General features: G+C 41.3%; 1 protein-coding gene across 4 annotated transcripts in view; it reads right to left on the bottom strand.

Moving 5' to 3' along the window:
• EFR3A (EFR3 homolog A) overlaps nt 1-27,347 on the bottom strand; it is a 174,594-nt gene that overhangs the window by 55,664 nt on the left and 91,583 nt on the right. For all 4 annotated transcript variants that reach the window (XM_030553839.1, XM_030553840.1, XM_030553841.1 and 1 more), the window contains 3 exons: nt 26,688-26,809; nt 21,931-22,080; nt 12,129-12,266 (listed from right to left, as the gene is read on the bottom strand). In XM_030553839.1, the coding sequence (XP_030409699.1) occupies nt 12,129-12,266; nt 21,931-22,080; nt 26,688-26,809 (410 nt within the window). The remainder of the gene's footprint in view (nt 1-12,128; nt 12,267-21,930; nt 22,081-26,687; nt 26,810-27,347) is intronic.

The following is a 27,347-nucleotide window of genomic DNA, read 5'->3' as shown; positions in this document are numbered from 1 at the left end:
TAGCACTCAGAGGCCCCAAACAAGATCAGGCACTCACTCATATTTGATATTGTACAAACATACAATAAAAGACAGTCCAAGTCCTGAATAATTTACAACCTAAAAATAGGGACAAATACAGGCAGGGAAAAGGTGACAACAACGAGAACAAAAAAGTTTAATATACATTTTTAACTGATTGTACAATCCTCAGGCTTTGAAGTTTCTTTTTTAATACCTGTTCAGGAGATACTAACAAGCAATTTGTCTAGACATCATCATTAAGATCTCTACTATGATGCCAAAGTATCCGATAAAACACAGGCTTCTGGATGTGTGAAATGATTTTTGGAGGGCATTCCACACATAAAGGGCAGCAAAAAGTTATTTCTGGGAGAAGTGGACAAGCAGGTGAGAGCATACCATCATTATTAAAACAAAGGGTGAAAGTCACAACATGGTGAAATAAGAGATTGGTTAAGTATGAGGAGCTAAAATTGGAAGGGCCTTGTTAATAAGAACTCCATATTTGTGTTTGATGTGATGAGAAGGGAGCTCATACTTCTAGGCAATGCAGCTCTGGCAATAAACACAGACTAAAAAAAAAATTGAGAAAAAAGTATATACATTTCAGAATCTGACACTCCTGCTTCTATATGTCCTCATTAACCAAAACAAGTAATTAATACAAAGATTTCCCCTCTATATTTATTTTAAAATGGGAAATAAAATTTACCAAAACATTGGCTGGCCAGGTTATAAAAGTTCTATTTTGAATAACATCCCACTTATCAGCCTTTTAAAAAAAGACAAAAAAACAGCCCAATGAAAGAAATACAGAAATGTTTCCTTTTTGTCAGAGGAAAGGCATTAACAGCATGGCACATCTTAAAGGCATTAGCACTTCACAGCAGTGTGCTGACTTGAAAAACAAGATAAGCAGAACTAAAGTCTTTCATTTCCATTTTATCACTGAGAAGAGGAAAAGGCTATTATGACAGAAAAAAGCATTGCTATAAAATGGAACTAACAAAGAAAGCATCTGACCGATATTCAAGCAACTTTTTATTTTATGTAACAAAGTAGTATGATTGTTACATAAATCAATAGGAGCCAAGAATGGAAAATGTAATTTGGTAGGGTTTTGTTGTTTTGTTTTTTAAAACAAGAGCCAAAATAAAATTAAACAAACAAGTTACTAATTCCTCCTTACATGGGTTAAAAATACATATAAGGACAACCACCATATATTTTAGTTACAATATTACACCCTGGATGCAATTCAACTTCACATTATTTCTATTCCCCTAGATCAGTGGTCCCCAACCGCTTGACCGGGATTTACTGGTCGATCCTAGAGGATCTCTCAGTCGATCAAGATCTCTGGTGCTGTAGTGGGGCTGTTGCTAATGCAGGCTCCCTGCCTGCCCTGGGCCCAGGCTGTCGCTGGAAGTGGCCAGCATGACCCCAGGGGCAGAAGTCTCCATCCACACACTGCCCATCCTCTGTAAGCACCACCCCCGCAGTTCCCATTGGCTGGGAAAGAGGAGCTGTGGCCAATGGGAGCTGATAGGCAGTGCTGGCAGAGAGGGGCAGTGCACAGAGCCACGTGTCCCCTGCCCCCCAGGGGCACACTGGCCCCTTCCGGGAGCAGCGTGGGGCCAGGGTAGGTCGGGAGTCTGTCTTAGAGGCAGCCACACTACACCACCAACCAGGAGCTGCCGGAGGTAAGTGCTGCCTAGAGGAAAGCCACATCCCAACCTGCAGCCCTGAGCCCCCTCCCAGAGCCAGCACCTCATATCTCTTCTGTACCACGACCCCCAGCCCTGATTCCCCTTCCCAGAGCCAGCACCCTGTACCCCCTCCTGTACCTCAACACTCTGCTCCAGCCCGGAGCTCCCTCCAGCACCCAAACTCCCTCCCAGAACTTGCACCCCCAACCCCTCCTGCACCTCAACCCCCTGCCCCAGACTCAGCTCAGAGCTCCCTCCAATACTGCAAACCCCTCAGATGCAGCCCAGAGCATGAACTGCCTCCTGCACCCTAATCCTCTGCCACAGCCCAATCAAAGTGAGTGACAGTGGGGGACAGCAAGTTACAAAGAGAGTAGGGGAAATGGAGCGAGTGGGGCAGGGCTTTGGAGAAGAGACGGGTCCTTGGGGAAGGGGTGGGGTAGATCCTGGGTTGCTCTTAAATTCAAAAAATGATCTTGGGCGTAAAAGGTTTGGAGACCACTGCCCTAGATGATCATGGCTTGTTGTCCCCATAGTGAATCATAAAATTATGTTATTTGCATTGACTGCGAGATGTGCCACTAGAGTTTGAGGACTATCCCAGGTATTATGTAGTGGGCTCCAACCTTCTTACGCACAAGATAACTTTTAGAATTTAAGCTCAACCCAGGATCTACCATGCCCCTTCCCCGAGGCCCAGCCCCACTCCATCACTCGCTCTCCCCCACCCTCATTTTCACCGGGCTGGAGCAGTGGGCTAGGGCACAAGAGGGGTGTGGGAGGGGGTGAGGGCTCTGGGAGGCAGGTTGGGTGCAGGAGGGGACTCTGGGATGGGACGGGTGCAGGAGGGGGTGCGAGGTGCGGGCTCCAGCCAGGAGGCGCTTACCACAGATGGCTCCCAGTCGGGGGTGCAGCAGAACTCAGACAGGCTGCCTGCCTGCCTTCCTGCCCAGGCCCCACCCTGCTCCGGGAAACAGCTGGCATGTCTCTGTGGCCCATGGGAGAGGTAGGGGGGCAGCGGGTCTCCATGTGCTGCCTGTGCCTGCAAGCGCCACCCCTGCAGCTCACATTGGCTGGTTCCATTGGCAGCCACTGGGAGCTGCAGGCAGGGGCAGTGCGTGGAGCCACCTCACCCTACTCCCCCCAAGGAGCCACAAAATTGTGGCAGCAGTCAGCTGCTTCCGGGAGCAGTGTGAGGCCAGGGCAGGTAGGCAGCCTGCCTGAGTCCTGCTGCACTGCCAGACTTTTAACGGCCAGAGATCATGATTGACTGGCAGAGGCTGCAGGATCAACCAGTCGATCGCAATTGGTTAGTGACCACTGATCTAGAGTTAAACCCTTGCAGTGCTGCTTCCATCTAATGCTAGATATGCTATGGCGGACCATGGCCAACAGGAAGGGAACAGATGAGAGTGAAACTGAAAAGGAAAGCAGTAAAAGGAAGTAATTAAAAGTTTCAGACAACTGGAGAGGAAGAAGAAAATGAAACTACAGTACAAGAGGGTAGTAAAAGAAAATCCCACTGGACATATCAGACAAATACTACCATTACAAACAATCCAGGAAAAGTACTGATAATGGACAGTAAGATGACCTGACCTAAAATAAGAAAAAATGGATTACAACCCTACTCTTCATGAGGTTGATGGATTTCCACTCGATACGGCTAAATGCAGTGCCTTGCATGGTGTCAAGTATCAGAGGGGTAGCCGTGTTAGTCTGGATCTGTAAAAAACATTCATTGGACGAAGTGGGTATTCACTCACGAAAGCTGATGCTCCCATACATCAGTCAGTCTATAACGTGCCACAGGGCTCTGTCACTTTTTACAGAGCCAGACTAACATAGCTACCCCCCTGATACTTAAGCCTACTCCTGTCACTAACAGGACACTACCATGCAGACAAATTTCTGAAGGTGAACTTGGTAAAACAACCACTGTAAAAGGATGCAATGTGCACAAAAGTTAAAAACAACCACCCCACACTGGATCCTAGTACAGCAGATACACCTTTTTAAATGCTTTCCTCCAACCCCCCCACCCCCTAAGACAAAAATGAAAATTTTAACAGTGTTGGGGTAGCCTCTGAGACCTTACCCACTTGGGAGGATGCTGGGTGGCTTCTGAGACCTTATCCATTCAGTTCCCAAGAATTCTGTGCAACTCCAAACTATCACTCATCTTTATTGGCATACAATCAAACTGCAGCTGAGCCTGATCAGACTCAAGTGTAGAGGTTGGGTACAGGGCATACCACACATCCAAAGTTACACAGCAACCCTTTCCCCTTAATATACATTTAACTCATTACACTGCATTTACTATACATTGCATCACACGTTCTGAAACTGGAATGGTCATTTTATGTGAACCAATCCCTGTACAGCATTGCATTGTTCATACATAACTTGCTCTTTACCTCATCTTATGTTCCAGGCTTATCTTATCCTTTGTTATGTTGTCCATTGTAAATGGTTTCCTGGGTGTTTCCCCTTATCTTAGCTAGTACAGACATTCTGTTTCCAGCCTCCTGATCCATTTACCTCCCTAATCCTGGCTCCATGAAATGAGGCCTCATCGATGGCCAATTATTCATGTCAAGTCAAACCTACAAACAGTAGCAAAGACAAATATGATTTTGAACCTACTATATTTAAAAGCGGATGAAAATACAGTAGATATTCAGGCTTGTTAAATCTCCTGTTTGAGACAAGAAACTGCTGTCTTTTGTGGCTTTCAAAACTGCTCTTACCCAGGAGTATTACTGCTACCTCTGAAGTGCAAAAAAATCCCCCTCAACCATGACCACAGACTTGGAGTTATGGCTAGATCAAAATGAGTAGAGCTCTAGCCATCTCTCTCTGATCACAGGAACTTGCATGCAACCAGGGAGCAGCAGCAAGAGAACCAGCAGCCAAATTACAAAGAACAAGGAGCCGCCAGACTTAGCTAATCGACTAGGTGCTAGGAGCCCAATCAGAAAAACTGATAGAAGGAAACAGCCGGATCACCCTCCCCTCCCAGAGCAAGCACAGTCCTGGCAACCACACCCCTTCACCAAGTCCGGAACAAGGAGCAGAGATGCCAGAGGCACAGCAATTACTACAGTCTATTCTACAGTCTTGTCAATCTTAAGTTTGGTAATGGGGACATTTGCTGTCATTTATGTAAATGAAGCAAGGCATAGTCATCAACTATGAAAATTAAGTCAATATGTGATTTGCATAGAATCTCCAGATCTCTGAAACTTTAGCCTAGACAGGCATAGTGTTTGATTGGTGTCAAACTGTAAATAATCATTTATTTTATTTTCATCAGCTTCAGTATTTTTTGGTAGATAAATAAATATGCTCATAAAATACAGCACTTGCTTTAAAATTCTGGTTGACCAATAAGCTTCTTTTGTAATGCTTACCGAGTGAAGGGGCACTACTTTAAAAAAAAATGTTTTTTTCAAATAAATGTACATTATATTCAACAGACATGAAATGTTGCTTGCTGCCAGTTGGTACACAACTGAGCTATAAACATAATGAAGCAAAATTACCGTATTCTTTAACATTTGCCTTACTGGAAAACAAGATTATAATTTGCCCCTTCATACACTGGAAGATTCAGTGTGAATATGAAAATAAAATCTATACAATAGATTGTCAATTTGTGTCTGTAAACTATTTCTATATTTATATGTAATCATTTAAAAATGGGTTATATGGCTGAAAGTCCATTTACTGTTAGTTTTCCATGTGCTAAAGTTTTCATAACATGGAACTTTTCAGCAAAAATAGTTCCAGTAATCAGCAGAGACTAAGCATGGAAAGTTTCAGCCTCAAAGACGGGAATGTTGAAAACATGGTGTTAGAATGGAAATAACCAGTTTTAGTTAGAGGAATTGGTAATTTGGAAGATGACTGCCAACGGAATAGGAGTTTGCAAAATATTATGGCACCACATGACTGAGAAGTACAGAGAACACATCAGGACTAAGAACATTGCAGTGTGACTGTATAAGTCACTTTCTAGAAAATACATCTAGCATATGGTATATGCTGGTATTTTCTGGTACATCACTACAATCACTACTTAGTGTTTAAACACACAAGCAGAGAAATATAGGTGGAAGGGACCTTGACAGGTCATCTGGTCCAGCCCCCTGCACTGACTAGTAAACCTAGACCATCCCTGACAGATGTTTGTGTAGCCAGTTTTTAATAACTCCAGTGATGGGGATTGTACAACCTCTCTTGGTAACCTATCCAGTAATTAACTATCCTTATTGTTAAAAAGGGTTTCATAATAACTAACCTAAAACTCCTTTTTGTAAATTAAGACAATTACCTCTTGTCCTATGTTCTGTGGACAGTGATCAATTGTTCTCCAAGTCCTCTTTATAACAGCCCTAAACATATCGGAAGGACAGAACAGGTAATGCTGGTAGGGGAGTGACACAATACGTGAAAGAAAGCATAGAACAGATGAAGTAAAAATCTTAAGTGAACCAAATTGTACCATAGAATCGCTATAGATGATAATCCCACGCTCAAATAATAAGAATACAGCAGTAGAGATATACTAGCAACCACCTAACCAGGATGGCGATAATGACTGTGAAATGCTCAGGGAGATTAGAGAAGCTATAAAAATAAAACGCTCAATAATAACGGGGGATTTCAACTATCCACATATTGACTGGGTACATGTCACCTCAGGATGTGATGCAGAGATACATTTTCTTGACACCTTAAATGACTATTTCTTGGAGTAGCTAGTCCTTGAACCCACAAGAGGAGAGGCAATTCTTGATTTAGGCCTAAGTGGAGCACAGGATCAGGTCCAAGAGGTGAATATAGCTGGATTGCTTGGTATCAGAGACCATAATATAATTACATTTAACATCCCTGTGGCAGGAAAACATCACAGCAGCCCAACACTGTAGCATTTAATTTCAGAAAGGGGAGCTACACAAAAATGAGGAAGAAAGTTAAAACAGAAATTAAAAGGTACAGTGCCAAAAGTGAAATCCCTGCAAGCTGCATGAAAACTATTTAAAGACAACAAAATAGAGGCTCAACTTAAATGTATACTCCAAATTTAAAAACACAGTAAGAGAACAAAAAAAATGCCACCGCACCCACACAAAGTAAAAGCAGCAGTGAGAGGCAAAAAGGCATCCTTTAAAAAGTGGAAGCTAAATCCTAGTGAGGAAAATAGAAAGGAGCATAAACTCTGGCAAATTAAGTATAAAAATATAACTAGGAAGGCCAAAAAATAATTTGAAGAACAACTAGCCAAAGACTCAAAAAGTAATGCAAAAAAAATGTAAGTACATCAGAAGCAGAAAGCTGCTAAACAACCAGTGAGGCCACTGGACGATCGAGATGCTAAAGGAGCACTCAAGGAAGATAAGGCCACTGCAGAGAAACTAAATTAATTCTTTGCATAAGTCTTCATGACTGCGGATGTGAGAAAGACTCCCAAATCTGAGCCATTCTTCTGAGGTGACAAATCTGTAGAACTGACCCAGATTGAGGTGTCATTAGAGGATGTTTTGGAACAAATTGATAAATTAAACAGCAATAAGTCACCAGGATCAGATGGTATTCCCAATGTTCCCTCTTTTATAACCAGAGCGGAATGAATTTTGTCATGTCCACCAATATGGAGGTGGTAAGTGGCAGGGGTGGGCCAGAGGAGTTTGGAGTGTGAGAGGGGGCTTAGGGTTGGGCCAGAGGGTTGGGGGGTGGTGAGTGTCACATTAGCTATCCAGTCATTTGGTACAGAAGCGGATTTAAATTTTTAAAAAGGGCTCCAGGGGTGATCCCAGCAATTACAGGCCAGTAAGCCTGACCTCAGTACCGGGAAAACTGGTTGAAACTATAGTAGTGAACAAAATTATCAGACACAGAGATGAACATAATTTGTTGGGCAAGAGTCAACATGTTTTTTGTAAAGGGAAATCATGCCTCACCAATCTACTAGAATTATACAAGCATGTGGACATAGCGTACTTATACTTTCAGAAAGCCTTTGACAAGGTCCCTCACCAAAGGCTCTTAAATAATGTAATCTGTCATGGGATAAGAGGGACTGGTAACTGGTTAAAAGATAGGAAACACAGGGTAAGAATAAATGGCAAGTTTTCAGAATGGAGAGAGGTAAATATTGGTGTCCCCCAGGTATCTGTACTAGGACCAGTACTATTCAGTATATTCATAAATGATCTGGAAAAAGGAGTAAACAGTGAAGTGACAAAGTTTGCATATGAAACAAAACTACTCAAGATAGTTAAGTCCAAAGCAGACTCTGAATAGCTACAAAGGGATCTCACAAACTGGGTGACTGGGCAACAAAATGGCAGATAAAATTAAATGTCGATAAATGCAAGGTAATGCACATTGGAAACAATCCCAGCTATCCATATAAAATGATGGGACCTAAATTAGTTGTTACCACTCAAGGAAGAAGACTTGGAGTCACCGTGGATAGTTCTCTGAAAACATCCATTCAATGTGCAGCATCAGTCAAAAAAGCAAACAGATTTTTGGGAATCATTAAGAAAGGGATAGATAAGACAGAAAATATATTGCCTCTATATAAATTCATAGTACACCCACATCTTGAATACTGCATGCAGATGTGGTTACCCCATATCAAAAAAAATATATTGGAATTGGAAAAGGTTCAGAACAGCTTCTATATGAGGAGAGATTAATAAGATTGGGACTCTTCAGCTTGGAAGAGAGATGACTGGGGGGGGGGGGCTATGATAGAGGGCTATACAATCATGACTAGTATGGAGAAAGTAAATAAGGAAGTGTTATTTACTCCTCGTAACACAAGACTTAGGGGTCACTTGATGAAATTAATAGGCAGCAGGTTTAATTAAAACCAACAAAAGGAAGTATTTCTTCACACAATGCACAGTCAACCTGTATAACTCTTTGAAAAAGGATGTTGTAAAGGGCAACACTATAACCAGGTTCAAGAAAGAACTAGATAAATTCATGGAGGATAGGTCCATCAATGGCTATTAGTCAGGATGGACAGGGATGGTGTCTCCAGCCTCTGTTTGCCAGAAGCTGGGATGGTCGACAGGAGATGCACCACTTGATGATTACCTGCTCTGTTCATTCCCTCTGGGGCAACTGTCATTGGCCGCTGTTGGAAGATAGGATACTGGGCTAGATGGATCTATGGTCTGACTCTGTATGGCCATTCTTATGTTCTTATATTTGAAGACTTACCAGCTCCCCCCCCTCAAAAAATCCATCTCCTCAAGACTAAACATGACCAGTTTTTTAAACCTTTTCTCACAGGTCAGGTTATCTAAACCTTTAGTCATTTTTGTTGCTCTCTTCTGAATTCTCTCCAGTTTCTTCACATGTTTCTGAGGCGAGGTGCCCAAAACTGGGCACAGTACTCCATGAGGCCTCACCAGTGCTGAACAGAATTGCCTCCATGTCTTATACATAACACTTGATAATACACCCCAGAATAGCATTAGCCTTTTGCAAATGCATCACATTGTTGACTCATATTTAAATTTGTCATCCACTATAATCCCCAGGATCCTTTCCTGCAGTACTACTGCCTAGCCAGTAATTTCCCATGTTGTATTTAGGCATACAGCATTTTTCATCTCGACTCAAAGAAATTCAGATAAGAGAGACTAAAATGAACACAATCTGAAGGCATAACTACTGAAGAGTATTAAAAGGAAAAAATATATATATATAGCTTAATTAAACGATAGAAGTCAGCTGGGAGCATAAGGTATCAGTCTACAAGTATTTCTAAACACCAAGAAAGTAGAGGCCAATAACATTCCTGTAGAGTAGCTAGAGAGTTATCAGACTACACTGCAAATGCAGATCCACATTCTTCGGAGTATGAGCCTTAATGATGCAATTCAAGAACCATTCAGAAAGCAGTCTCTTGAATCACATTTGTTGGAAGGACAACCAATCCTTCTCTATTATTACAAAAACTTTATATAGATGATGCTGTGATAAAATTCAAGTCTGTAGGGGTATTATACCCTGAAAACAATTTATAGTGAATAGCCTTCCTTTCCCCTTGGAGACATAGTACAAATAGCTGAGGTATAGCTATATGAGACTCTAAATAGTCTGAGAATGTTAAACAACAACAACAAAACACAACTCAATGTGTGCTTATTACTATAACTCTTTTCAACGTTCACTAACCAGTAATTTTTGCCTGATAGAGTAGTCAGATTTCACCAAAACTAAAAGTGAGAATTTGAGACAAGGCATATATTAATAGTCATATTGACACTGAATGAGCATTATGAATTCTTGCCAAAGGCAAGGAGATTTTAAAGTCAATCCTGAAAAACATCAGGTACTAATGTTGCCAGCCCTGTTACTGTACTGACAGCCTCACAATATTTTAATGTATTCATCGTCACAATACCCCTGTGAAGTAGGAAAGTACTATTATGTCCATTTTACTGATGGCCAGAGACTTGCTCAAGGTAATACAGGAAGTCTGTGGCAGAGCAGGGGATTGAATCTGGGTCTCCCAGGTTAATGCATTAACTATTGGATAATCTTTCCCCTCCAGAGAGCTTTGCCAGAGATTCAAATAAGCTCTCTTATAAATGGACACAGTCAAGAAAATCTTATTTCTTCATCTACTAAAAGGATTCCTCTCTCCTTTATCCCAGAGAAACTTAGAATGCAGAGAGAGGGCGGCTGTAATACTGCTTCCTCACCGAGGCTTCAAAGGGCTTAACTCAGAGGCATAGTAAAGCAAGAGGCATCAGACACTAGCTGGCCTAATGGTTATTCTTCACTGAGCTCTGCAGTTGCAGGAAAACAGTGCAGTAGATGACCCTTCAGTCTGTAGGCTGCATGGTCTCGCACACTGACTGGGACTGATTAACCAGGGATGGATTTGCAAAGTTTGGAGCACTTCTAGACAAATGAAGATTGTTGGTTACTAGGCAGACTTGTCCTTGAATGCAGAAGTAGGCCCAGTACACGACTGCAACACCTACTGCAGTCACTGGGAGTTGTGCCACTTGAGTGAAGGTAGAACTGGTGCCACTTCTAAGGGGAAAACACAAACCACTTATATCTTCAGATTTAGCTTCTTCAGTATGAATACTGATGTCAGAATATGAAGCAGCAAAAACAGTAACTGCTCCAATTTCCTCCCAGGTCTTTCCATGTGGTGTAAATTGCTTTCAGTAATTTATATCACTGTGAAATCATTATTGGAATATAAATGCCAGTTTCTACCGTTCATTCATGTTTGATATTCAGCTATTTACGTAGCAAAATGTTGGTGGAACACTCTTCCATTTCAGTATGTAACCTCTGCACTTTGGTTAAAATGCATTATGGACAACTAACGATTCACAAATGTGTTTGAAAGTATGCATACTCTGCATTTATAATGTATGAACTTCACATAGGTCATAAAAATAAACAAATATTACTTTAATAGATTAACTGCAAGAAGGATATTTCTATTGATTTGGCTTTTTATTTCTATTGGTGCTAACTTGGAGGCCCAAATCAGTATCAGCCCCCTCTGTGCTAGATGCTACGCAAACACATAGCAGAAGAGTCAGTTCTGGACCCAAAGATCTTATAATTTAATCTGAGACAATCAAAATTGTGAAAATCAGAAGGCAGGAAAAGATGATGGGGGAGAACAGTTAGTTCTGTGCACAAGCCAATCATTATTGAAGGTACCAAATACACTTTAATATAATTAGCTTTCCCTGACTAATGCACAACAAAACCATTATCAGCTGCCTGATTTCCTATAGGTTCACAAGCAGAGGTGCTTCTTGAAGAGGGATTTTAAGGAAGCGTAAGTAGTATCCATATGTATTAATTCAGAGGGGTGTTCCATGTGTAACCCATGCTTACTGGAATGAATGCGGAGCGGTTCCCTTCTGGAGGCTGGACCACAGCAGTTTATGAGTTGGCAATGGGTCTTTGAGCAAATAGAGTTGGGTCTTTTGGCTCAGGCAGTAGAGGAAAACTGCTGAATTAAAACAGTAAATCCAAGTTCAGTCTCCACAGGTGACAACCCATCCAGGGCACTGTAGTACAAGGGCTGCATGGTGGAAGCTAACAGATGAGAGGACAAAGCTGGCATCTAGCCCTTGAAGGGCCCTTAAAAAGGGGACAAGAAGAAATTTTATGGGCTAGAATTTTATGAGATGAAACAGGAGGAGCCAGTGAAAGGATTCAAAGTGACATGATCAGAGTGATGGGCAGGGAAGAAAGATTAGAATACCTCAAGAGAAGCTTTTCATATATACAGTGAAGAAGTTTGTCAGTAGTATTAAAACTGTTAATCTTTTTTATTGAAATATTAAACACACTTCCAACTTTTAGGACAAACAGACATTTTGATATTTGTTTTCTACTCACGCAAAAACTGGTCTGACAGCATTGTTCATATTCCCATAGGTTGCTCGGCCCAACAGTTCCCTAAAACAATTCTCGGCCAGCACAGCAGGGTTCTCCTCTTTCTCTCCTCCTGTAGGGGAAGAGGGTGGGCCAATTCGACTGAAACAAAAAAACAAGTTGCACTGGAGTTATTCTTACTTGTTACTCATACACCTATCCCTAGGTACTTTTATGGCTCTCATCCATCTAGTATTCAAGTGCTTGATTTATGCAAAGCCACTCAACAATGACCTCTGCAAGATATCTCATCCAACATGTTCCAAGACAGACAGTGCACGACAAGCTGGGATGTAAACCTAGAGTGCACTATAATGCCAGGCACTAACCAACCATGTGGATGCTTCTACTGCACACTAGAAGTATAGCGTGCTTTGATCTACTCCAGTTTCACGTAGCCAGTTAGTGCACTGCATATTAGTGTGCTGTAGATTTACACCACAGCCTACTGTGCACTAACTGTCCATCTAGTCAAGCCCTGTGTATTTTTGTGGCTCAAAAATTGTGTGTGTCTGTACTAGGTTGTGAACTACCTGGAGCAGAGACTGAATGTCAGTCTTTACATATCTGTTCTCCCCCAAGCAAACTGTAGGGGTTCAATAAATAATTTAGTTATAGGACCAGTACCTGACAGGAGGCAAAACAATGGCTATCAATACTGAGTTTTGACATGTTACTTGTCCAGTAACACCATCGCATCTAGTACTGTAGATTTGTCTATGGACTGAGAAACCTGGTGAACAAATGGGTGCCCTTTCATCCTAGACAGCTTTAAATCTAAAACCTATTTGGCAAGATCAAACACACTAGTTACCTATGTAGGTATATGATTTGGTTAGGTTTAATTCAGACAATTCTGTCAATCCTTACATTATCTGAAGGGTTCCATCCTTTTCTGAAGGAATTGGAAGGAGGTTCCTGATCTGAAGGAACCTCCGTCCCCTGCTGCAACTCTCTCCAGAAAAACATAATCGGTGAACACACTCTCTACCGCCTTCCCCTTTCACATGCAACTTTTATTAGAGGAGTACTTTGAGGCAAATGGGACAAAAAGTTCCTGCAATGAACCTTGTGTCTAGTAAAAGAACAAGTGAAACAGTTTTGAAGGAGCCCCAGCTGCATTTGTATCAGCACTGAACTCAGCTATCCAAAGAAATATCCAAAGAAATTGAGCCATTCTTGGTCTTGGCCTTACATAACCCTCTAAGTATAGCAGAAAAAAGTATTATAAAACATAGTACTTTATTTAATGCCTTTTTATGGATTTCATTCAATCAGAATTCAGATTATTGCGGAGGCAGGAGTCATTCAGCAGCAGGTGGCCTCCTCCATGGCTGGGGGCTCATCCTCCTCCTTGCAGTCCTAACTAGACGTCTCTGCTCTGTCCTGCTCACCCACTCCCATGATGGCAGGGCAGCAAAGGGGTTCCTGCGCTGCCACAGGGTCGGTGGACACCCGATCCCTGCAGGCACAAGGTGCAGGGAAGGCTGCAGTCCATGCAGCGAAGAGCATAATCCTGTCATGGCCCCCACTGTCTCCCCTCCATGACAGCGGGGCTGCAGAGGGTTCCCTGTGCTGCTGCTGGAGTCATTCAGCCTCTCTCACAGTTGAGGGCTTGTCCTCTCCCTTGCAGTCAGGGTCTTTTATCCGAATGTCCACATTATCCAAATGCCTTCCTTATCCCCCAGCATGAGATGCATGCTATAGAGGGCCTGTATCTCATGGTGGGAGACAAGGAAGGGATTCAGATAATGCGGACATTATCTGAATGGGGTTTTGGATAAACAGGAACATACACTGTAAACCTATATAACAGATAAGTAAAAAATAATTTAAAGCAAAAGTTATGCGATGTTTCAGGCTGCATAAAATATTTTTGGTAACACAGCTAAGATTTATTTGTATGTATTTATTATATTTCAAAATGAATTAAAAGCCCCAAATCTATGCAAAAACTTGGGCAAAACTTTGGCAAGAACAAAGTGACTAATGATCTCCTTCATTTGCCCACCGCTTAATCCTCATTAGGTGGGTGAGTGTGAAATGAAAACTCCAGTACTTTTGCAGTAACAGTTGGTTTCCAGGTTAAAAAAAATTGATGGAACTAATTAGAACATTGCTGCCCACATAACTACATCACAACTAGATCCTGCAGACCTTCAAGTCTGCAAGTATATTCAATTCTGGAAACACAATGCTGGTGTGTTAACTTTGTTTACAAAGAATGTCAATCAAAAGAGGCACGCCATATTTAATAGTTTTCAGTAACTTAAAAGTTATAGCCTATGAGTATCACAAAAAGTCAGAGGTTGAAAAGAAATGTCATTTTAGTCAAATGATAACATACTTCACAGTTCTAAGGCTTTCCAGTGTTTGCGGTTTGTGGTTTAAGGCTATTGTGATCTAAAATTACATAGTCAAGACTAAGTGCCTCTGCTCTGGTCAATATTTTAGAAGCTACGATACTAAGTAGATTGTTAATAATTAGACGCTTGCCAGACACTTTTAGGGAGCAAAAGAGGAGATCATGAGAACACTTGTCTAACAGAATAGGAAAGAAAACTGGATTTGCTATTAGAGGGTAAATCTACATAGCCTGAAGCAGCAAGCCTCCTGGCCTGGATCATCAAACTCAGGCTAGCGAGGCTTATGCTAGTGCTCCAAAATAGCTGTGTAGAAAGTGCTTTGAATCTGCAGCTAGGTTCAGAGCCTGAGTCACAACTTCAAAGCACTATCTACACAGCCTATTTTTAGAGTGCTAGCCAGAGCCCTGCTAGTCCAAGTCTGTTGACTCAGGCTGGGAGGCTCATTGCTGTGTAGATATATGGTTTGTGTTTTATCACCACTTATGCTCAATGCCAACCACTTTATTGTTACGATATATTGATTATTTCAGTTCCAGTTTTTAAATGGGATATACCAATTGTAAAGCTGAATGAATATTAAAATGAACAATACCATTTTAATTTTAGCACATAACTGGTAGTAATACACATAGTGATGCTATGACTTCAATTTCTTAATGACCTACAACAGTGATATTCAGTTACATTTTCTGGTGGGCCAGACAAGGCAATGTCCAAATCTTGGTGGGCTAAAGGGCACTCTCTAGGGCCAAATGGCTTTTCAGGTGTTTGTTCTATAGTGAGCCTGCCACCGGTCATGGCTTGCAACCTTTCAAGAGTGGGATGCCAGACTATTTATTAATCTCAACATTAAAAATTAAACATGCCAGTAGACAATATTCCAATGTTGCAAACAACTATTTACACAAATACACTGTAATGTTATTAGAACAGCATGCTATTAATATAAATTCTATTAAAACTACAAAATTCGAATTAGAAGTTAAACTCATAAAAAATGAATGGACATCTAATTTTCTTTTCTTATAGCCTGAAATTTTGACATTTGCTTGCAGTCTTTTTCTGAAAGGTGCTGCAGAGTACCCAATCAAATTAACTAATGAAAGCATATCAATTACAGAGAGGGTGACCAGATGGGATGAAGAAAATATCGGGACACATGGGGGGGAAGGGAGTCCCACCGGCACAGTAAAAAAAAAAGAGTCCCACCAGCAGAGAGAGGAGAAAAAGAAAAAGAAAAAAAATGGAGTCCTGCCAGGAGAGAGAGAGAGAGAGAGAGAGAGAGAGAGAGAGAAAATACCCCCTCCCCCCCAACAAAACTGGAGTCCCGCCAGCAAACGGGGGAAAAAAAAGATGGAGTCTTGTCAGCAGAACAAACCAAACCAAACCAGGAGTATGAAATATCAGGACAAATTGCGTCCCGACCAAACATCAATCGGGACGCGGGACAAATGCCTAAAAAACGGGACAATCCTGATTTTATCAGGATGTCTGGTCACCCTAATTACAGATAACTTTAAGTTGCTTAAGTATCTGACAAAGCACTTGATTAAGTCGAAATGTAGCAACACAGTCTAGCTCCAATGTGTTTAAATGCACATGAAAAGTTTCTAAATTAAATACATAGCATGATAGTAAACAGAGGGAAAATAAACTGAAGTGCATCTGCCCTGCTCCCATCAACTCAGCTCCCTTGTAGTTCTGCCCTCTTAGCCCCTCCCACGTGCCCCTCCCCCCGCCAGTTGTGCTCAGCCCCAACTCTGCTTCCACTGAATTCTTCACCAGAGTAGGGGAGGGATGCAGCGGGGTCCCCCTCCCCTCTTCCAGGCAGAGGTCAGCTCCAGTTCTCTTCACTAACCTCTTCCTTCTTAGGACGGGTATTACAGGGAGGGAGGGGAGAGAAGCAGAGGAACCATCTCTGTTCACACAAGTTGGCGAAGGGAGTGAACGTGCCCTGAGCTGCAGGGCTCTTTCCGCTCCCTCCTCCCCTCCTGTAAGCCCCTTTCCTTCCTGTGAAAATAGGCTAGACACCTCAGGGAAAGGGGAAAGAACTTTGCTGTTTCCAGAACAGGTCTGGTTGGCTGCTGCTTCCCAGAAGGCATGAAGGAACAGCTGATGCCCAGGCAAATGAAAGACCATTGTAGGCCAGATCTGTGTCTCAGGTTGCCAACTGAAAAACAATGCAGTAAGGGATATATTTTGGAGACCCCTTATAATTCAAGGTCCTGAGCTGCATTCCCTAAAGCCTCTGCATTAATCCAGCCCTGAGTACATGACAATGTTTCACTGCAGAGAACTTTGCCATTTTTCCACTGCAGCTATCAAAGAATCTGTTATGAATGGGTATGTGATAAATGCCTGCTCAGCTTGTAATAAACTACATAAAACCTCTTCCAGACCCTACTTTGAGCATTTATTCTAGAAACCATGAGTAGGAGGAATGTTTCAGGCTTATGAAAAATAATACATTATATACTAGCAATTAGATAGAACATTTCTCTCTTGTAATACAGAACTGTACTAGAGTACAAAAGTGCAGTAGTGAAAAAGAATAAATGACTATTATAATTATAAGATACAGCAAGTCTTTGAGTTTGCCTACATGTGGGGAGGGGTGGGGGGTGTTAAACCATATTGATGCCATTATTTAACTTGCAGTACGTAAGCCACACTAATAGCATGCATACAAGATGGCTGTGCATTTTTTCAATTTGCATCGTTGTGTACACTAAGCACATGGAGTTCTTGGAGGATCTTCTATGGTCCTTTGTTTTGCTGCTAAGTAGTATGCATTCTGGGATTTTTCTCTCTGCATTGTGGGATGCATAGCAGAAACCAGGAGGGTTCAAATTCTTAAAACAACTAAACAAAAACCCCCCAGGTTTCTGCTTTCTCTGTCCCGTGCTCTCTTTCTGGATGGGTTAGCCCCATTTTCGTATTTCTCCTGGCCAGCATGGACTCAACAAAGCTCCTCACTGTACTTCTATGCTGGCAACTATGCAGAGGCAGGCTGAGCTGCATTTCGGCACTTAAAGTTGGATGAATTTGGACTTCGCCTGCTGCACCACCCAGCAGATGATGTGGCAACAGCAGTAGCTGTCCAGTAGCACCACCAGCTTCAGTGGGGTGAGGATGATGAAGAGGTTAACACAAAGCAGCTAATTTTAGAGGAGCCGTTCCTGAAGCAGCATTATACCATGCAGTGCCATTTCTGGGCTCAGGAAACCAGGACTGATTGGTGGGAAAGGAGAGGTTACTAACCCTGTGAGGTACCTGGAATTCTTTGAGATGTATGTCCCTGTACATTTTGTACTTCTCATGAACAAGTGGCCTCTAGTCCCAAGAGCCATTGAGGAACTATGCTTGCAGTTAAAGAATGTTCAGATTGAGGTGAAGCATCTGACCTGCATCCTGAGACAACAGTTGAGGTCTGATTGGGAGCTGCCATGGAGGATGAGGGGTGAATTTCATGAGGTAAGCTGAGGTCCAAAAGGGCCATTGTACTGGATCTCTGCCACTGAGTGGCCAGGACACCATCGGTACCAAGGGGTCCTCTGTTTTACAGTGCCGAGACCGGTGCCGGGATCTTGAGCAGTATTGGCTGTGTCGGGACACGGACTACTCCACCTCTGACTCAGAGGAACAGTCCAAGTCTGACCAGGGAGGGGTGGACCCTGACCCAGCACCGGGGCGATGTGTAACAGCCTTGCATCATGGTGGGCTTGCCACGGTGCCGCATAGATGGTGCCGCAGACAATGCTCGAAGTGTGCTGCAGATGTACCGGGTATCGGTACTCCAGGAATGAACGCTACTCTAACAAGGAAGGAAAAGCTATCTACTCTTGGAAGAGAATCTAAACCTTGCTTAAAAATAATAATAATCAGAATTAGTGATAATTAGTGCATAATAGCTGTCAATGTCTTCTATCCTCTGCATATTAAAAAGCAGCGAGGGATGTCCATATGCTCCAGGATGAGCTGGGGCTTGTGCCATCTATACCTGAACCAATGAATGCGAGGCAGGGCACTGTGCTGTCATGGCAATCAAGTCCCATGTGGCCTTGAAATTGTCTGGTGTGAAGGGAAGGTCAAGATCCTCTTCCAACACCTCCCAGACTGGGGAGTCCACCAACACCAGACCTCCCCTAAAGGCCAGAGTCAATGGCGATGGGACCAATGGACCAGACTTCTGGTGTCCCGGTGTGGGTCGCACCACACTGATGCCCTGTTTGCTCTTCTTGGCATGAGAACGGCCCCCTCTACCTTTTTCTTCTTACGCAGCTTGGGGATTGTGAACGATGTCGCATCGATGAGCTGGCCTTCTGCACTGGGAAGTGGTGCCGATGCTCCTTATGAGAGTCCTCCCTCGGTGCCGAGGTGTGCCGCACCGAGGCCAGTGCACTGTGCAATGAGGTGGTTGGTGCCACCTCTTGTGCTGGTTGAGGCCAGAGAGCAGACTCCATTAAAAGGAGTTTAAGCCGATAGCCTTCCCCACTTTTGGTTTCGAGCTTGAAGCCTCTGCAAATACTACACTTGTCTTGCAAATGTCCTTCTCCCAGGCAATTCAGACAAGTGGCACGCGGATCCACTCTGGGCATAGGCTTACCACACCTATCACACGGCTTGAACTCCTGGGGCTGCAGCAGGTTTTTGACGGTACTCTGAACCTCTCTTGGGAAGCCCAACAGCTGCAGCAAAAACTCTCTCCTCCTGACCACTGCAGTGAGTGTAGATCATGCTGAAGTATATGCAGCATCCATGGAAGCCTGGAATGATCTCTTTGCAGGAACTGACTCTGTCTACAATGGCCTTAAACTGGTCACGATGTTCCTCTGGCAAGTGCTCAATAAAGGAATTAAGTCTGTGGTAATTTAAATGATCATATTTGACCATGAGCGCCTGATAATTTGCTAGCTTGAACTGAAGTGTGGGCGAAGCATAGCATTTGGGACCAAAAAGATCAAGTCTCCTGTCCTCTTTACTGTAAAGAGTGGACTTTGAGCTATGCTATCTGCCTTATTCACTAAAAGCCTTCACTACCATGGAATCTGGAGCTGGATGAGAAAATAAAAACACTGATTCCCTGGCAGGGACATAATGCCTTTTATCTGCCCTCTTGCAAGTAGGTGGTATGGTAGCAAGGGTTTGCTAAACTGTCTTAGCAGCCTTTATTGACCAGAATGACAATTTGCAGATGTCTAGGTGTACAAAATTTCTTGGAGTTTATGGCAGGACTCCTGAACCACCTCTAAGGGAATCTGAAGCATGTCAGCAATTCACTTAATCAGTTCTTGAAAGTGCCTAACATCATTTGCCTTAAGAGGGTGGTGGAAGCAAGACAGCTTTGTCAGGCAGTGAGGAGGAAATATTAGTAAGAGGTGTCATCTCCTTAACCACCCTTATTTCTTGCTCCTCAAAGGTCCCCTCCTCTGTCATAAGTGGTGGTAGCAGAGGTTGAGGAAGAATGGTCCCTTTTCTGTTCCCTTGCACCGCTACAAAAAATCTCAGACCAAGGGCGCAGGTACACTCCTTGAAGAAGAGCCCATAACTGTTTCTTAAAAGCAACCAATGTCAAGAGAAATGTTTCATTCTCCCTTAAGATGGTAGTGTGTATTTATTCATTCTCTATGCAGCTGGGCTGGAATCTGGTCTTTCCTACATAACGCTTTGATGCCATCTGCTAGAACAATATGGTTCGTACTCCTACTCTTCAAGATGCTTTTCTCTTCTGCCTCTGCATGTATAAAGTCACAATAGCAAAAAACAAGAAATTATTATTTGTAGCATTTAAGGCCAAGAGTCAACAACTGATAAATACTGTTTTCCATTTTTATGTCATGTGTATAAAAGCCACTTATTGCCACTTGGAAAAGCATTAGCCATTTTTTTCTGCTGAGTGTCTTTACAATACTATCTTTCAAATAAGCAGTTAGCTTCAGATATTACTTTCCTTTATTCAGTAAGTGATAAATTTTACCCCAGGGTCCATCTGAAATGACCTCCTTTAAGGCCTAACTCAAACCCCACTTAAGTCAGAGTCTTTCTGTGTCCATTTCTTTAATGAGTAAGTACTAATTTAGTTAACCATTTGTCTGCTTCTCAGCACAGGTAGAGGTTAAGAGGAACCTGAAAGGCGGTAATTTAGAGGTGCCTCTGTCTACTTGCTCTTGAAAAGTCCTCTCTTCTAGCATAGACATCCTAAGGTCAGTGGAGGCTGGCTAGGCTGCTCTCGTTCAGAACAGCAACATGAGGTCTTTGTTCAGGCCATTTTTCCAAGGGTAAAAGCCACAGAGACAGCTGTGTGCCTCAAAGGCCTGGGCAATCTGCATTCCAAAGACAGACTCAGAGATGCATGTAGAAAAATGGGCAGGCAGGTAATGACTGGTCTGAAGTGTGAAGCCATTGGTACCAGCATAGCTTGAAATTGCTACTGCTTTGAAGGGGAGCCAGGTGCTGATAGCCAGAAATGGAAGAAAAAGTGAGGCAGGAGAACATACAAAGGGCCTGCAGGTTCAGGAAAGCAAAGCAGGAAGGCATGAGAGAGAGAGCATGAAATGACTGCTTTGTGTAGATGTAGAAAGTCTACCAGAGCTAATAACAGGCAAGCTCTTAAAAGGGCCAGATTCAGCCACCAAAATGAAGATTTGTTTAAGAATACCTCCACAATGGAATTAGCTTGAAGCAATTCCACAGGATTAGCAAATGGACATTTGCCTGTAATACATGCTCCACAGAGAAGTATTTATCAGCAATTGTATGGCTCCAATACTATTATAGAAAAAAAACTTGATACACATTCTGGTACATACAAAAATGCACTGGAAAAGTAACTGTTGTATAGTCTCAAGAGGTACAGTGATTTCACTCACAAATATCTTTGGAGAGATTTTCAAAAGTACAAGTGGCAGTTAGAGCCACTGAAAGTCAAACAGCAGCTGGGTGCTCAACTGCCATTCGTGCCTTAGTTCCATATCTTGCTTCCACTTCTCCTCCCCTAAAATAAAAATCCCAGAAACTGCTTTAAGGACTACCTAAAAATTAATAAAAAATTCAACTTTAAAAATGTTTGTTTAGTTGGGCAAAAATGGTATTTGCTGATATTTATATCCGACACTGCATGAAACAAGTGATTTTTAATTTTAAAAAGTTTAAAGGTATCTGGATAACGAATTTGTGAACCAATTTTCAGTCTCACAGGATCTGGAACAACTGAAACATTGATTGTTGAACAAAAATGTTTACCAAGGCAAAGATTAGCAGTTAACCATATCTATGCTACCAGTTATACACGTTTATCAAGGTGTGTAGTGACAATGAGAGCTACTGTAACAGAGAAGGAAAAGCGATCTAAACCTTGCTTAAAAAAAATATCGGAATTAGTGATAATTAGTGCATAATACCTGTCAATGTCTTCTATCTTCTGCATATTAAACAGCAGCGAGGGAACTATCTTGTCCATATGCTGAGGCTCCCATATGGTTGCTCTGAGCTCATCATTAACTGTTTTACGTACTACTCCCTGAATGCCTCTGATTCCAGCAATTCGGATCCTAGGAGAGAAAAGAAATGTCTAAAGGTGGAAATGTAGCATAAAAGACTTAATGATTTATTTAGTTACTAGGCACTATGGTTATGCAGTTTGGATTTCATTTCAGCTCTAAAATGGAATTAAATTTGAAAGCTGGTTAAAACTGTTAAGGACATACATATTGCCTTTAAATGGACACAAGGCTCCTACTGACATTGATGGAAGCAACTCATGCACACATGAGAACAATATATGGCCTTTAAAAGTTATACTGATATGGATCTTCAGGCAAACTTGCAAATATATATAATTGTTCAATGGTACAGACTGCCTCTCAAAGTACCAAGTGCATGGCTTACAAAAAAGAAGGAGTTAATCTTTCAAGATTTTTGAAGGTTGATATCTACGAGAATGATTAGAAATGACAGAAGTAAGTTAGAAAAGGGAAGACAGCCTGAATTGCTAGAACAGTTACATGTATCTTGATCAATGAATAAAAGTGAAACATAAAATACGAAAGGGCACTTACATCTGTATTTATCAACCAAATACACCAAAAATGCTGACTGCAAAAAAAATACAAACTGATATGCTCAGACCTCTACTAAGGACTTAGTCCTATAGATTACAGCCATTTATACAGTATCCATAATAGGGATGTAAACAACATATAAAAACAATACCCATGTAACTGATTAAAATTCTATCATTACATGGTTAAATATTTAACCGGGAAACTATGGATGCCAAGATGCTGCAGCACCCTACATTTTAGGTGGGGCTCCGCTGCCAGCCCTGCATCTGGGGATTCCAGCTGCTGGCCCTGCGCTTTGCTGCCCCCAGGAATCCCAGATGGTGTTTAATTACTAACAGAAACCCATAAGCATCAAGCTTAATTGGTTATATTCTTACGTTCCTAATCCATAAGTATAAATACAGGTGCAGTTTAGAAGAAACTATGTAAAAACACAACTTTATCCAGAAAAGGTTCATATTTGTAGCACTGAACTGATAAATATTAAATATGTTGAGGTGCCAATAGCTATATTTTTATTATTTATTTATTTTACTTATTTTGCAACAAGAGACATTGAAATGAAGAAAGCTACTAATCATAAGAGGTGAGACGATTTAGCATAATTGGACTTTTTAAAATAAAGATTTTATTACTCCTTTAAAGCCATTTTAAATCTTAATTTCAGCACAAAGGAATATGGTCACTGGCCTTGATTCTTACTTCTCTAAGCTAACTGTTAGTCACATTGCTAAACTAAACTAAACTATTCCAAGCTTTACTTCATAAATGGCACTTTATTCACTAGGCACACAGTTAAAGGAAAATAAGAGAGCTACGATTCTGAATAATCTATTGTAGTTCTAAATAGGATTTGGTACCAGGAACTAAATCTGTTTCTAGGAGTTCATGCAAGACTGCTTTAATTGGTTAATGTAAGAGGTAGAGACAACATGTGTAAGTGATTGAGATGCACTTCAAATAGCTAGAGAAATGCAGGTTTATTACTTTAGTAGATGTATAGTGTAGTCTTGTAATTCCAATTTTAAGAAGTCTAGAAATTACAGTTAAAGTGAACTGCATTTTAATATTCCATCACAGAAATAATTTCAGTCACATAATGTCAATCATAATATTAACATTTTTGAAGTGAGATGTTTATTATTCTTCATAGGAAAGTAGCATGACTTTAATCAAGAATGTTCATTTAATTCTCAATTATACATCTTTGGTGTACAATCAAGTTTTGCTCATGTAATGATTATACCAATAATCACCCCTATCAAAAGGTACTTACATAGTGAAGATTTGTTCATCTTGAGTGACTTCACTGTCCATCCCAATGGCAACTTTTGCATTAACTCCTATGATTATCTAATTTTTTTATGAAGGAAGTGATGATAACCAATTTTAAGATTTCTGTACAGACAGGCACTTTCAATCTGACCCTTAGAATCAATTTGGAACCTGAGAATCTGAGTTATACAAGTCTGTTTAATGTCCTGAAAAATTTGCTAGTTCATTTGCCAACATGAGTAGGAACTTGTCCTGGAAAGTGGGGTTCTGCAGAATTTAAGTTTTCATTAAAAAAAAATCCTAGCCTTTAGGGAAGCCTCTTTCACAATGATAATGTAAACTGAATTGGATCAATTCAGAATTACTTCAGGCTGACAGGAAACTTAGACATAAAAAATGCAAATTATTTAAGACCATAATCCTGCCCCTGAACACCGGGAGGAAGGTATACTTTCCTTCTGATCACAGTGGGAGAAGAGCTACTTATTCCAGCACTATGTGGGAGGAAAAAGGCCAGTGGATCTGTACAGCAGCACCACAGGCCCAGCTCTCATATCCTTACTATCACTGTTGTGCAGGAAACCCCTGTGAAGCTGGGGCTTTTGCTGTGCCGAAGGAACGTGAATCCTCCATCTTCTGGCATAATTCCTGCACAGGAGAATGGCTCAGCTTCCACTAGAAGTGGTCACTTCCAATACTCCAAAAGAGGGGTTGGATCTACATCTAAATATTGTAAGCACATCAGATGCATGTTAACCTTGAAATCCTTCTGCATCTTAGTTTTGTCCCCAAAAGACTAGATATTTGGAACTACTGGATGATTTGTCAAAGTCTGCAGCCTTATGACAATTGTATTAGGACACACTCTAGTTTAAGGCCAGGACCTATCCCTGCCGGTGTGAGGAACAAGATTGTAAATTACCAGAGTCGTGTTCCAACCGCATCTCTATGATCAGCATGCTTTATGACCTTGTCCAGGTTGATTTATGACCTTGTCCAGGAAACTAAGACCATATGCTAATCTTTACAATTCATAGAGCACTTTGAGTTCTAAGTAAAAAGTGCCCTAAGTGTTATTTTTAATGACCATACAACCACTGAAGCTTCATGTTGTCCCATGAAGATGCATTGTGAGTATGCTTTCCTTAATAAAAATATACAGCTTTCAGATGAATATTTCAATTATTTCTTACATTATAAACTCCTCAGAGCAAAGAAAGTGTCTTTTGTACTACACCTAACAGAGTAGGCCTCCACCCAATGCTGACTAATATAAATATTTAACAACAATTTGGGTTTTTACTGTTGAAGGCAATCTGAACAATCTAATACATGAAAGCAGAAAAAAAAATCAGTATTGTTACAGGTTAGGATGAACCTTGCTGGTGGGTGCAACCACCATCTTTCATTCAGAATAAATGTAGAGGCCATTACGGTCCCTTACAGAACCTGGTAGCTGAAGCAGCTGTGACCTCCCACTCCAAAACAGGCACACCACTGCCCAAAACAAAGGAACATGTGGGCAAGAGGCTTAGCTGGCTATTGTTTTATGAAAGCCATGTATCTGTGAAAGAAACAAAGACCAGAGAACCTGAGAGAGAAAGCACAAGGAAGCCCCAGACAACAGCACCAGTAGCACATCATTCTCCTAACAGTGTGAAAAAGGGTAACAATATAGTGGAGTTATAAATCATTCTGTTAAAAAAAATTCTCACAAATTCTAATATGTTTGAGTAGTTTCAATAAAGTGTACATGTAGTTTACATAACAAATGAGAACACTTCACTAGAGGGAGCTAAAGACCAAAAATCGTAGTGTTTATGTAATACTAAAAACCAAGCCCATGGTGCAATATACTGACATTTTATGAATTAAAGTGTTTTTATACTACTGACATGCTGGCCCTTAAATTACACTAATTTATATACAAAATGCCATCCTTAACCACAGCTTACACTCCCACTACACAAAATGGACTAACAGTGATCCTACCAAATAAAGTAGAAAATGTTATGTTAAGCTGGCAAATCTATTCCTGTGTCTATTTACGTTTTAACATACAAAATTCATCACCATGATGTTTATACTTTAGATAAACTGACTAAAGGTAACTGTTTGGAAGTTCACTACTGAAAATTCAGCTAAGCTTGAACAGTTTATTTTGTACCATAATATATTTTTTGCACTATTGTCGTAGTAAAGGATTTTGATTACTTATACAAACTAAATATTTCCTTTGTAAGTGAAGACTTATTAGAAGCCTACTACTCAGGTCTGAAAGGGAACCTGGTGCCCTAGGAGAACCACAATATTTTCCCATCCCCTCCTCCATTCCTCAAACAGCTTCACCTCTCTCTTGGAAATACAGTGGCAGAGGTCTACCCAATTCCCTTCCAGAGAAGCAGAGGCAGCAGCAGCATGGGGCCCTCTTCTTCCCCAACCTAGAGTAGCAGCAGGGATCCCCTTTGAAGCAGTAGATGCATCAACAGGGGTCCCTCTGACCTCCCGACTAAAGTATCAATTAATCAATACCTCAATCGTGAGGCCTGACTTCTCATGTGACTCATATGGTTGTAGTCTCGGCCCTATGTCCCTTAATATATTTGGTGCAATCTTGCAGCCCTTTTTCAGGTACAACTTAACTACACTGGGAGTTTTAAATGAGTAAGACTTGCAGTACGAGGCGTATTTTCCTGAAATAATGCGCAGGTTGTAATGTTAGTTCCTTGAATGATCACCGAATGTTATAACTATTGTACTTCACTTCCGCTTTAGTTTTGAACAGAGTACATAGCAATACAATATAAACTGGTACTTACTCAGTTCGTGTTTCTGGATCACTGTGACAGGAATGACACATGGCACTAAATCGAGAAACGAAAAAATCATAGCGTCTGTGATATGAAGGGGTGTCTTCCTCAATGTTGGCAAATTTGACAAACTAGAGGACAAAAGGAAAAAAAAAAAAAAAGCTTGGTTAGAAAATTCTTTGTAACAAAAGTTTCCAAAAAAGAGAACTAGAAGGGTTTTTAGTTTTTAATTCCAGAACTTTCAAAAAGGCTGTTTAATGTTTACAAAGTTGAATATTTAAAAATTGAACAGAAAAAATAATCCTCATGTTGCAATGCAGTGTAGAATATCTGCACAATAAGAGCAGAATTAATAATTTATCCTGGTTTATTTGGTAATCTAGTAAAACAAAAAGGAAACATGTAGCTGGGGGGGGGGGGGATGGGAAGAGAAAGAGGAGAGTAAATATGCCTTGCCCTAATTTGCTCCAGAAAAATATCAGCCCAGCTCAGAAAACTATAGACCCTAAGTGATTTTTGCTCATTTTGGATTCATGTGCTTAGCTAATGGATTTTTTTTAAAGTGTTCTGATGTAATTTTTCATCATCTTATAAAATCTGTGAAGACCAAGACAGCTGGCCTTGCAATCTAATGGTAGGTCAACAAGCTATACAAAAGTGATCAGTTTT

Source organism: Gopherus evgoodei, chromosome 2 (genome assembly GCF_007399415.2).
Source record: "Gopherus evgoodei ecotype Sinaloan lineage chromosome 2, rGopEvg1_v1.p, whole genome shotgun sequence".
Lineage (NCBI taxonomy): Eukaryota > Metazoa > Chordata > Testudines > Testudinidae > Gopherus > Gopherus evgoodei.
The sequence above is the reverse complement of the archived record's forward strand: the minus strand, read 5'-3'. Positions and strand labels throughout refer to the sequence as shown.